Source organism: Anopheles moucheti, chromosome 2, assembly GCF_943734755.1.
Source record: "Anopheles moucheti chromosome 2, idAnoMoucSN_F20_07, whole genome shotgun sequence".
Taxonomy (NCBI): Eukaryota; Metazoa; Arthropoda; class Insecta; order Diptera; family Culicidae; genus Anopheles; species Anopheles moucheti.
In genome coordinates this window covers 74,654,337-74,667,573 of record NC_069140.1, presented here as the reverse complement: position 1 = coordinate 74,667,573, position 13,237 = coordinate 74,654,337, and the positions used below count along the sequence as shown (strand labels likewise).

General features: G+C 40.7%; 1 protein-coding gene across 1 annotated transcript in view; it reads right to left on the bottom strand.

The window, feature by feature from the left end:
- LOC128302207 (neuroligin-4, X-linked-like) overlaps positions 1–13,237 on the bottom strand; it is a 75,768-nt gene that overhangs the window by 23,071 nt on the left and 39,460 nt on the right. Inside the window, exons 8-9 of the mRNA XM_053038971.1 lie at positions 9,013–9,151; positions 7,625–7,910 (exon numbers count right to left, since the gene is read on the bottom strand). Of these exons, the coding sequence (XP_052894931.1) occupies positions 7,625–7,910; positions 9,013–9,151 (425 nt within the window). The remainder of the gene's footprint in view (positions 1–7,624; positions 7,911–9,012; positions 9,152–13,237) is intronic.

The window sequence follows — 13,237 nt, the reverse complement described above, 5'->3', positions numbered from 1 at the left end:
AGAAACTCAATCCGTTCGGCTAATGCATTCTTGGGAAGGAGCGATAGTGTGGCATCGGAAGTGTCTGTCAGGCTGTCGCTTTTTAGCATCTGCTCTAGCGATTCTGGCGATCCTCTTGATTTTGGCACTGGCTTAGTGCGAATGTTTGATGAAGCACATGCTAAGAAAGGGATAATATTCACTTAACAACTTTCCTGAACGATCTCCCATTCAAACATGAATATAAACGCGACATAAATGACTTTACTATGGTGAAATTTGAGTCCAAGTTGCTTTATTTTTTAAGCTTTGTTAATTTTTGTACCTTTCAATAATTTTTTTTCTGGATCTGTTTTAAAGAACAATCACTTGAATGTTTTTATAGAATTTGTTCGCAGCTCGTCAAAAAGACCTTGTACGTGTCTTTAGTGTTATATAAAGTACTTTAGTGTTATATTATATTATTTTGTGTATAAAAACGACTCTTCTAATCAACTCTTTTAATTAAAGGTAGAAGTTCCCAGGGATACAAAAGATTTTAATTCATAAAACCCCAAAATGGAGAACTAGGACATAATTTTTAATGGTCATTTGGAGATTTTGAAATTTGTAAACAATAAAATTTAATTTACACTTACATATTTACATTTTTTTAAATAAAATTTTTACCTTATTTCCTTATTTTATTCAACTTTTCTGCAAAATCCCATACTTATGGATGAATACAATCATGTTTCCACAAATTAATGCATCATCGATTCGTTTCAAGTATTATTATTGTACATTTTTAGTGCATATTTCAACTATTCGATTTTACTCAACAAAATATAGCCTTAACGACTAAAATTAACTCGAAAAATGATCCCGGTACTAAAGGCTGTGTTTAATGATTATCTGGTATTATTTCAAACAACTTGCTAACTTTAGTTTCATATTCCGTATTGGAAGTAATGGATATAGAAAACAGTCGGAAAAGTTTTAGTAACTTCAAATCTTTATGGAAACCGTTTAAATATTTACAGTTTTAATGTTATATGACAGAAACAACACGCGATTCAAAAACTCTTTAAAATTTGCGAACAAAATGGTTCGAAAATGGCACAGCTCTAAACTACGAACCACCAATGGATAACGTATGCAAACAAATTTATCAATATCTTCAGAGAAAACATAAACATAAACTGATTGATATATTAATTCATCACCGTCAAAACACCGTCTCAAAGTGATTTGTATTCCCCACACACACGGAATGCGGGAAAAGCTTGCCAAATATAAGTTATATTGAAACCTGCCTAATAGCTAGTGACATGCTGTATTGCGAACTGAATCCACTATTCCAATCCGAACAACCCGGTTATTTTATCCCTTCTGTTCGCCCAACGAAATAGAACGTAAGCACGGTAAAGGCACCAACTTGACTCATCTTCGAACAGTGCTGCTAATACGAATATTGGCAGCAGCCGCCAGTCGTACGTACGAGATGAAACTTTCCATTCGAAACACGGTGTCTTTTCGACGTGAGCAGATCTTTTCTCCCCGCCACCGAATGTCGAAGGCGTTCGCCGGTCTCGGGTTATGCTATTGTGTGCCGCACGGAACCAGCTGCACGGGTGTGCAGGCCGTGAACGATCGAACACAAAAGCTAGTGGAGGTGTGTGCCGTGTCGGCACGAAAACAGGGATAATCCGTACGCTATCGCGAAGAAAAGCGCTAGCTCGGAAATTGGATGGAAACTATCCTTAGTGCACAAATAAGCACTAAGCACCATGCTTATGCCACCCGCCAAGGGTGGATTGAAGGTTCGCATGCAGTTGGCAGATGCACACACTGCAGGGTATTAAATTTGCCATCCCACCATCCGCTTATTGAAAGATGAGCTTCGGTAGAGTTTTCTTGGGGAAAAACCGTTCCCACAGATGTACAGCGTTCCGCATGTAGAATCCTATCAAATGCGTGTCTGTGGTTGAGTATTGAATTGCTACAAAACTTCGTTTTAGTCGCTCCTGGTCATAATGGATGGCTTGCCAGAGGTAATCAATCCATCGTTTCCCGATCGAATTCTGGCTGAGCAGATTCGGGTGCTTGTAGTCTAATTTGTTTGTTCAGAAGCCAAAGAAGTGAAGCTTGAACCCTATTCAGGAATGGATGTTTTGTGGTTACCGTGGTTATTTCCGCAGAAGAACTGTTGTTTGGCTCCGTTGATGGGTTTTCAGCTACTCGTTAGCGTCCGATTTGGATGATGGATTTCAATTAACAACAATCGTCATTTAAACTGTCATGCTTGCACCACCGAATTGCTAAGATCGTACGCATGAATAGCGATCGCCACGAGCCGGTGAACATTTACTTCAAATGGACATATTGCATTAAATTACTTCACGCTCTGTCGCCCCCCACTGACGGCTTTCCATTGCGAGCTTTTTGAGAATTCGCGTGAATGGATCTTTCGGCTCAACCCCTGCAAGTCTCAAATCAGCCATCTTAAATTCCGGCCGCCTTGGATGGCGCGTTGATGGTAGGGTTCACATTTGCCATGGCTAATGAAAAGCTGAAAGTTAGTCTTCGGCTCCGGGCTTGCGGAAGGTTTCCAAGGCCAAGCTTATCAACCGGCTAGCTGTTCATCATTGTGCAATCTTTACGCCAACGCCCTGCCGATGTCATGCCAACGAAAATAATTCACTTTCGGGTACTCTGTCCTCGCTCCACCTCCGCTTGCCATGCCAGCTTTAAAGACATAAAGACCCCAACAAGATGAAAAGAAACCGGGCCCCAAAACAGCAGGGCCGCTGCGATGGCTCTGGAGTGTCGCTCTTTTGAACAGTAAATCGTCACTTTTCATCATTGACCTTCGCCATCATGGACGAGCCTTCCTTACCGGAAACAGTAAGGCACAGATGCTGGTTGGTTGCTCGTGCCTGACTGACGAACCGTTTTTGATCTTCGCCGGGCGTCATTCGTCTTTCACCTAACCAGGGGGCTCCAACCTCCCGCCAAACCCAAATATTGCACTCCTTGCAGTCCTTCCGCAAGATGGATGTTTATTTTTCATTACATTCTTTTGGGCTAATGAATGATGCAAACAAAAATATGCTTCATTTCATCCCGATGGTATGGGTTTCAATTTTCCACCGACAAGCATTTCGGGGGGCGACAATACGGTCGGTTTCACCATTAGTATGCCACCATTGTTCTACGATGATGCGGAGAGAGCAGATAGGAAGAATAACAGCATTACGCAGTTCATGAACAGCTTTCACTTTCAGTTCTATGCGAGGAAAGAATAAAAAAACTAAGTTCATTCTCTTTGCTGAGCATCTATTTTGTTCCTTCTTATTTATAGATCCTTTCCCGCCTACATGTCTCTCGAATGGAGATGGATGGAGCCCATGAGTATCAATGGTGGAAATAGATTCCTATCAGTTGGTGTATCGCGACCAGTCCTACAGATTCATGATGGTTCTGCGTAGACGATGAGCAGGGTTCAATTTATTATGCAAAACATTCGATTCGCCGGTGCATAACCGGCGCTTTATAAACACCCCCTCGATGTTATTTCAATTCTAAACGAAGGAAGGATTCAGTATATCTCTTTCCACAAGGGATTTACATATCACGATTTGGAGCTTTTAGGATACGCGATAAATGGTAATTATTGATGGTGTTGAATAATTTATCTTCTTTTTAATTTAAATGTGCTGGCTGGAAGAAAATGTTTAATGCCTAATGTAAAGTAGTGTATCATGGTCATTTTTACTTATATATTTGCTCCTTATCATGTTCATTTAAAGGGTTTACAATCAATTCTACCGTAGTCCCTGTATGACTTTTCTATAACTTGTGTATTTAAAAAATGGGAAAATTATTAATAACGACGAAAACAACTCTGTTGAAGTTCATCGAATGCAATGAGGTTCGTTAGAATCCAATGTTTAGCAAACAATTAGGAAAAGTTATTACCTGGCAGACCTATTTTAGGTATTCTGTGACGACCACAGCAAGTTTACTTTCTAGAACTGTGGTCTTTCTTAGAATGAGAGAAGGCATAAAAGAAGCCAAATTGACCATTTCTGTTATATATAAAGTGCCCTTACGTTATCGTGCCCATTACAAATTAAATGGTATTAACTGATAACAATTAAATTTAGGCTAGGCAAGAAAGAATAGCTACAAAACATGTCTGTTCCAAAAATAATGAAAACAAATTACAAGTGATTCAAAATAAAAAATTTAAAATTATTCTTATGGTAACTATATGGTATAGCAGCAAGTTGCTTCACGATAAAAACAATATGGACAAGTTAGAAGAATATTTACCAGTTTGAGTCTTAAATGCTTAGCAAGCGAAAATCCTATCTTACAACAACTAGCACAATAGCCTTGTTAGCATAGTATTTAAGTGTAAATAGTTCTATTGAATAATTGAGGATTTTTTTATAATTCTTCCCTTTGAATGTTAATTAAAAATCACAAATTGTTCAGATATATCTTTATAAAAACCAGCCAGACTAGTTAGTTTCAGTACATTGAGGAGAGTATAAATATCGAACCCATTATGCTAAGGCAAAAACAAAAACCGTGTACCAATAGCACAGTTTAATGATGTAACCAATAAACATACACCACTACTACTACTACTACTTCTACAAAACATGACTAGTGGGTTCTCCTCAAGTTAACAGATGTATAAACAACCATTTGAATTTACCCATTTTTTTTTAAAACATTTGATATCCATTTTACGTTCGCGACAAAAATTTAAATCTTAATCCAGTAGTTCCAGGAATATTCAAAATTGCATTCGCATTCGACAAATACGGAATTCCGAGATTCGCGAATAGCTGTGGTTCACAACTGTGCCTCGTGGACCTGCAAAACCCATACGCATTTTTTCAAGTTTAAAATTCCAAGCGCATAATAAATAAGAAATAATGAGAACTTTATACTTCCAATTGCCAATTATTCATTTTATATATTTTTTTTGATATTTTAAATGTATGATTTATTAAAATACATGTACAATTCAACGTAATCTAAATTCGTGTTTTACGTACTGCGAAAATCAAAGTATCACGGTATATTAATCTGTCTAGTGTCCATTTGTATTTTATCCGAGAATTGAGTTCAAAAACTAATATGCCGCAATAACGGCGCTATTCGGCAAAGCAAATAACCGAATTGTTAAAATAATATTGTCCTCGTAATATACGAATCAGCCGCAAATCGGTGTCGTTTGTTTGCATTACGTCTCATCACGCGCAATTACCAGTGGTGAAATATCGACACACCGCCGGTAACGATTTTCCTCAACTAGATCCCCATGTTTATGTCGGAAAACGTTTACACTTTTGGGGTGTGTTGTTCGATTCGACAACGACAACACCATTTTAAAGGAAGTAAGAGGAAAATCGCTTAGTGATGTGAAAAATGTTCAATTTTATTTTCACATGGAAAAAAGTTTTCTACAGAAACTTTACACAACATCATAGAGAACGATTCCCGGGAGTTGGTATCGATTTCATGGCCACTTGAACACGCGAGCAAGTGGACGCAAGTGTGACGGGCGATTTGCTGTAAAAGCAATGTCACTTCCCTATCCACCGACACAAAACAAACAACACATCGTCTGATAAAACTTACTTATTGAAGGGAAGAAATTAAAAACCGTTTTTGTTGCCCACGATGTAGCGCTGCTCACGACGACGATCGGTGCAAAAGGGTAACGCGAAAATCGATCACCGACAGCGCTATCGATTTTATGGACGGTGACAACCACCGGTGAGACCTTTCGGTGCTGCAAGATGATCAAAAAGTTTTTCATTTAATTGTTTACCCCCGAAAGTTAACCATAAATCTCTGTCCGGACAGCTGTACTCATCGAGTTGACCAAGAACTGACACTTTCGATCTCTTTCTAAGGTGACCTTTCCCGGGTGCGGGAAAGGACGAGGGAGTGTTTGGCAAAAGGAAGAAAGGAAAGGCTAGTTCTCCGAATAGGGGTGGGGCCAAATACCCTGTAAAACCATCGTAAACTTAAACCATTCTTTCATCTCCCGCGTGGCATTGCCCAAAATGCACTGGTGAAACGGTTCCACAACTTTGAACGAGCTGCGAGCCAACACGACCGCCTGCTTCAACATAGTCATCACCCACGGGCGTCCCTTGGCGAACATTCGTCTTCACGCCAATTGCTTTCTGGAGTGTTTTACCCGAAAAAGCCTCAGCCGGCACTGCGAAAGGCACATATGTTTCGGTGTAAGGACGGTCACACATACAGGCGCACACGCGTTCCCCGTACAGGGGTGGCAGTTTTTGGCCACAAAATAGACGAAACCAGCGCTATCTCGAAGCATATCTAAGAAAACCATGAAACAAGCATCGCCACTGCTCGGTGTTTCTGTATTTTATTTTCCTCGGCGAAGTTCCTTTCGCCAGCCAGCCACAAACTGGCTGCTCGGTTGGTGCAAACGGACGTGGAAGTAAATTTAAAAAAGATACAAAAGCCAAAAAAGACTCCCTTTTTAGCTCGACGTATCGCCCGGAAAACTTCATCGTCCGTTCGCACCGACCAAGATGCGGGATGTTGGGTGTCTCGCAGCGTACCGCAAAAGGTCCGTACTGGGTAAAAGATTTCTTCCTCAAAACCAGCGTCCCAACGGGGTGGCTCTTTTGCTCTTGTACGTGAAAAAGATTTTACTACTTAACCCTGAGCTTCGGCTGGAAAAGCTGGACGGAAGAAAAACTCCGAGCAAGTAAAATACTGGCAATGGTAAAGCTTTGGCCGGAAAATGGAAACGGCTACAGCGCTCACATACATACGTACGGGACGTCTTCGTCGCCAATCCGTGATCCGATAAGAGCCTTATAACTAAATTGAATTTATCTCTTTGTTTCTTTGCGTCTTCGGGTGGAGTTTTTATTCGTCCGGAATCAGTGCTTGCAGACCGACGAAAATAACCAACAAAAAAAAAGCATCAATATTGGGCCAGCTTTTTGAGGTTACGATCTGTTTGGCCGATCAGCTTGTGATTTTTCTTACGCCCCAAAATCGCAGGGTTGTCGAACGGTACCATTAGGAGTGTTGAAACCTAAAGTCACTGAAAGTGTCAACAATTGCAAATGAAAGATTGATATTTTTTTCTTTTAGTATAAAAATCAGGATAAGATTCTTCGATGTGCCGCATGTTTGGCATCCCTGAAGCACGAATATCTGGAAAAACTCTATCCTGTTTTTCGCACTCCGCAGTGCCTCGGAGTTAGTGACATACACGCACACTCTTCGACCCAAATTATTCATGCCCGGTTCGTGTGCCTTTTCGGTCCTCTATTACCCACCCGACGGTAATCATTTCAATCGATCTCTGTGCCCAAAGTGAAGTAGGACCGGAGTTAACGCTGACTTACGACCGTTCGAACGGCTGCGAAGCCCAGTTGCTCTGCACGCACTCTGCACACAGGGAGTTGTAATTTATCGGGGCGAACGATAAGTTCGGTCAAAGTCAGAACTTACGCTCGTGTGCTGTTGGGTTTGGCGAAAAATTAAAGAACTACCGTTTCACTGTTTCAATATTCCGACGCGTCGCGTTTGCATAATTCAATAAAGTGACCTCCGGTTGCGGATTCGAGGCACTGGGGTTGGTACTTACAGATGCTAAGATACTGCTGCGTGGTAGTTTCGTACGTTTCCCACGTGATGAGCCGGAAACGGGTCCGCTCTTTCGACGTACCGTAGTCGGGATGGAGCGGTTGGGCTTGCTGGTGGCCGGCCTCGTTCGGGTCACCCGTTTTGCAGAAGTTGGTCACGAAGTTCAGCACCGCCTCGTTGACACCCATGTCCTGGCGCGAGAAGTTCTGCGGAAAGACCGGACCGCCCTGCACAAGCGGCAGTCCGAAGATGTACGGCAGTTCTTCGCCCCGGACACTACCCAGCCGCTGTCGGTGCGAAAAAAAAACGAACGCGAGTTAAATAGAAATATGATAAAAGGTTGTACTTTATGGAATGAAAAATAGCAGTAAGGCAAAGATGAAAGTCTTGTCGGTGCATTAGCTCTTTTATAGTGCGCCATAGGTGGTGGAGGAGGTGGGAGGACGAACGATAAGAACAGCGAAGTAAATCATAGTTTATAGCGAGATTCTGTGCGAAAACTAAAAGTTGGATGGAAAAATGGGTACTTGAGAAGAGGGGCCCGTTAAATCATGCTATAAATGTAAATCACATGATAAGTTTTTTCTCCCACATAAACGCAACTTCATTCTAATGCTAAAGTGAAGTAATTTTGAAGCAAAAACTGTTTGCTACACTTTTGCCTTTCTGTAGGGAATTGATGTCTAAAGTTTAGGGACGGGTGTGCTAGTGAGTTTGACTAGTTACTAAAAACTAGTTTCAAATGTTATTAAACGTAAGTTATTATTTATTATTTCCAACAAAAATTATTTCATTCTATCCGAGTTCCTAAATTAAAACTTTCATGTAAACTCCTTTCGTCATCTTATTCATCTTATTTTTCTTTTCTTATTACACTGCGGTTAACTCATTTTCACTCAGAGTCTTTAATGTCCTATTTTCAACTATGTTTACATTTTCTTTTATATTTAGATATTTTATATCTTTGTTTGTTTCTATTATTGCTTATTTCTTTACCTTTACCTTTTATCTTTTCTTTTCTTTCTTTAACTTTCCAATCATATATTCTACTGTTGCAAAATGCATTAAGTGAGTCTTTGTTCATATTGTTGTTATCTGTTTGTTTCTGTTTTCGAGTTATATTTTGATATACTTTTTTATTCAACTAAATTTCGTCCAATGGAATTTTTCATCTACGTGGTAGAATTTAAATAAGTAATATAACCGAGTTTTACCATTGATGTGGTTTCGTATCTTTTATCTTACAATTTCATTGATTTATTGTATTCCGTTCTTGTCTTAAGTGTTTTTCATCATTTGAATAGCATTATGTAACATGAAGTGGTCTTATTTGTTTTCATTCCATTTTCCAAACAAATATTATTTTCATTCCTTGCAAAATGTTCTTACCTGCGGATATTCGCTTTCCTTGCTTTGGTAGCCGAAATGAAACATGTAAGTCTTTGCGCCTCGTCTTGCATGCAGATAAGCCACCTTAATGATGGGTGCCACCGTATGGCCATCGCTCAAGGCTTCCATAGTTGAGTCTCTGTGAAGGAAAAAAAACAAGCAAACCAAAGATCGTTCAAAAATCGCCCATCTCATACTGACAATGTTGTGGTTTGGCTGTTTCTGGGAACGCAGAATAACAACAAATCCAATCAAAATGCGAACCAAAACAGGCAACATAACAAGGGAATAGTGAAAGCAGATTGACAAAAATCAGTCCATCCATCACGACGAAAAAAACACAGAAGAAATATAAACAACAATCATCTTTCATCAACAATTTCCCACTCCGGGAGTTAAAATTTGGTATGGGGGGGGGAAAAATGCGGAAGCTAAACCCAAAATTAGCCACCACTGTAGCGGGAAATACTTGTCACGTCATTGCTTCCCCACGCTACGGATGACCGGTTCGGGAAATGTGTGCAAGGGGTCGCAATTGACGTTAAGCAGTGGATTTACTTCATTTTTCAATGGTTGCTCATTTCTTCACCATTCCAATAAGAATTGCACTGTGGTGGGGGGTGGAAAAGTTGTGGAAGAAAATCGTACTGCCAAACGAACTGCCATCGCGCTAGTTACTGGTCCACCAGTCTCCCAGATGACGTACGCTCGACAATGCAGCCAGACAGAACAGAACAACCCACAAATGACAGGATGGTGACAGTGAAAATGAGTGGATACTCGCAGGAATTCCGCTTCAGCAAACGATTGGAAGGGAAGGTAAAAACAATGCGCAAAAGAAAAGCGATAAGCTCAGTGACTGGCAGCAATGCGGGATATAAACGATTGGATGCTGTCTCGGGTGAGGGGTTTTATTATGTTTTTTTTATTATTATTTTAGTCTTGTTTTCACCCCGAACCACAAAGAGGATATTATTTCTGGACTGTATTTATCCTAGCTGTTTCCCTCGCCCGCACCAAACGGACAGCGGGCTGAGCTGAGTGCTTTTGTTTTCGTGGGAAATTCTGCGCGTGCAGTTTGGTCGTTTCATTGCATTGCGGCAAGACTTCGGTTCCCGTACTTTCTTTCTCATCATCGAAACAATGTATCCGTCAGCTCGCAGCACGTGAATGGAGCAAATTTTTCAATCGCTTTTTGTTCGTTCCGTTTTGTTGCGATCGAATCCATTAAAAGACAACCGCGCGAGATGACAGTTGACACATGCATTGTGGTGGTATATCGATAGAATAAATACTGCCAGACAACTTTATTCCATTCCGAAGCCTTTGCGGAAGACAATGCAGACCGACCGAACACGGAATGTGGATCGATTTTTAGCGTCCCAAGTGCTTCAAGCTGTTCAAGATTTTCTTCCCAAAGGAAATGTGTCGTTTGTCGTCGTCGACAGGGATGTCGTGATTATGTCAAGTTGTCCATTCGCACGATTGACAACGTAGTCGGGGACGTGGTGTCGATTATCCTTAAAGATTGGGAAACCTTTTGCAGCATTTCCACCGAGAAACATTAAGAATGATTTTTCATCTTGTGTCGGTAAGAACTTTGCCGCTCATGCAAAACTGATCCCGGTCAAACCTATACCGGACCGGTTCGTTATATATCGGTAGTCAATTTTCTGATTCCGCTCTTGCGTGACAGAAACATCCTGCGGCACTCATAAACTCACCCTCATATATATACCCGAACAAAGGTGAACCAATGCTTAAAGCGGAGGTTTATACATTTTTTATGAGCTTCAGTTAAAGCTCGCACCCGAATAGCTGGTTGGCGGTCCGTATACCCGCTTGGGAATTTATGCGCATCGGAAAAATGGTTCCGTTCAGGTTCGTAGCACTGTGGATATTGTGCGCCATGACCGTGTTCGCACCATTTGCCTGACGAAGGGCAAGAACTCATTTCACGCGCTCACGACCACCGTAAGATCTAGGACCCAGGATGATCTCGGATGAATCGATCTGAACCGGAAGTTAACTCGAACCCTGTACCGCTGGCTCGCATAATCGCTTTTTTTTTCGCCGAGCACGAGCGGCGATCGAGTGCTGGTAATAATGTTTATCACAAACCTCTGATTGATGAGTTTGTGTAACTGTTCGCCGTTTTGTGCGGAATCAGTGAGCTTATTTCTGTCCCGGCTTGGAACCGGGTCCGTTTCAGCCATTCCGTTGCCGATGCCGCAGCAAAGTTTTATCCCAATCATTATTGATGTAGGGCGCTTTTTTTGCCTTCCCCCTTTTGCGTCTATGTACAGTTCAATTTTTTCCGATCGGGTAACCGTTCGGTGAGGAAAAATGGGTATTAATATTTATTGCCGCTATAAGCAGACTGACTCTGGTCGGTTAATTCGCCCCCGGGTGTATGTGCGTGGCGAACTGTGCGTAGTGTGCGTGTGACAAATGAGCCGGAATTATTCACATCACGAACAAAACTGGCCACTCATGGCGGATTAGCAGCTTCCGCGCGTGTGCCTGTCGCGCGTGATTGTTCGCTTTGTTTGACTCGCGCGCATCATTTAGCCTTCTGCTGACCCCGGGAGTCAGGACCCGGGAGGTGATTTGTTATTTTAATTGCAAAGTTTGATTGTGCCGTTTGGCTTCCGGGACTGTATTTCAGGCTGAACGGTTGTTGGCTGCTTGATATGGCTGCAATGCTTTTGCTAGGTCGGGATCGTACGATGGGAATTTGTTTGGGGAACGATTTGCTAGCAAACACTTAGTCAACATGCAGCAGAAAAATGTTTATAATTAGCATTCATGAAATTCATCTGTTTCTTTTATATTCATTCTAGACTATTTAAATCCTTATGTTTGTCGGCCTTTTAGCTGAAATTCACTTGCTACACATGTTTTTACACGACCAGGTTTTATACTCTCGCATTCATGCAAAAAATATTATGCTCAAGGATTATTAACATACCTTGAGCTTCCGGTATTACCACAAAACAGATGATTAAATTGTTCATGTATTTTTCAATTATTATAAATAGCCAAATGGAAGTCGTTGTCATTAAACTGACGTTTTGTATTTGATTGTTATATTTTTACAATCATGTTTCATTTTTCTTCGATTGCTTGATAATGTCTGAATCTCCGGCTGTTAGCCATTGTACCACTCAAAATTGCCTGAATATATCTCTAAACTAATTTGAACTTACTGCACCTTCCCTCGCTGTGTGAATGGCCTTAAATATCGGTCTGGGATATTCAGTATTCTAATAAGATGAATAGCCTTCACCAATAATTATATCAGGTGTGATAGGTCTCATTGTTTGCTTAACAGTATGGTCATTGTATAGATGCTAGTACATGATAACATACACCAGAAATACATCTACACATTCGTATGTTGCTGTATGCGCCGAACACTCCATATATTATATTACGTATGAAATGCCATACTTAAGATCTCTCGATGTATTCGAAACTTTTGAACCATATACGAACTTAAGGCGTTTGGCAATATAATAAACTATATATGTTATCCTCTCGCGATGAAGAATGCTGGGATTTATAAGAAATTGTATTAGTCCAGTACTCACATACGTCTCTGAGACATGGACTTTGAAGCGCCTGATAATTAAGCAAGACACTTATTCGCAGCTGAGCTGATTTTTTTCAGTACTTAATGGTAACATCCATTCATTACGTAACGCTGTTAGGGTGACGAGTTAGTGCCAGCGTCACGAATTGTTACAAACGCATTCACGTCTCAAGGCGTATTTACGAAAAATTAGCTTATTTTAGGGATTATCATTTAAATTCCTCTATCTACTTGTTTATGTTTAAAGGTCAAGATTTTCGGTCTTAATACCTTTTCAGATGCATTCAGATAATAATGTTTGAATTCAGGTGTGTAGTGGTCCACTATCCAGCTGTTTACATTATTAGTCACATGTAACGAAGTATTAAACTTGAAGAGCTTTAAACAGTATCTGTATCCTCTAAACGTATGATCTGAAGTGAGCAATCTGATTGAAAAACCATCTACCACTTGCCCAAATTCTTGTTCAAAACCGTTAAAACTCTGCCTTTTGATGTATTCAATGAGTCAGCTAACACACAGAACTTCAATTTTCGATCATTACTAAATTATATTAATCATTTAGATCTCGGACACTTATTCTTATTACGTGCAGGGCCACGAGAGCTAACAAAATGCTGACAAATTTGA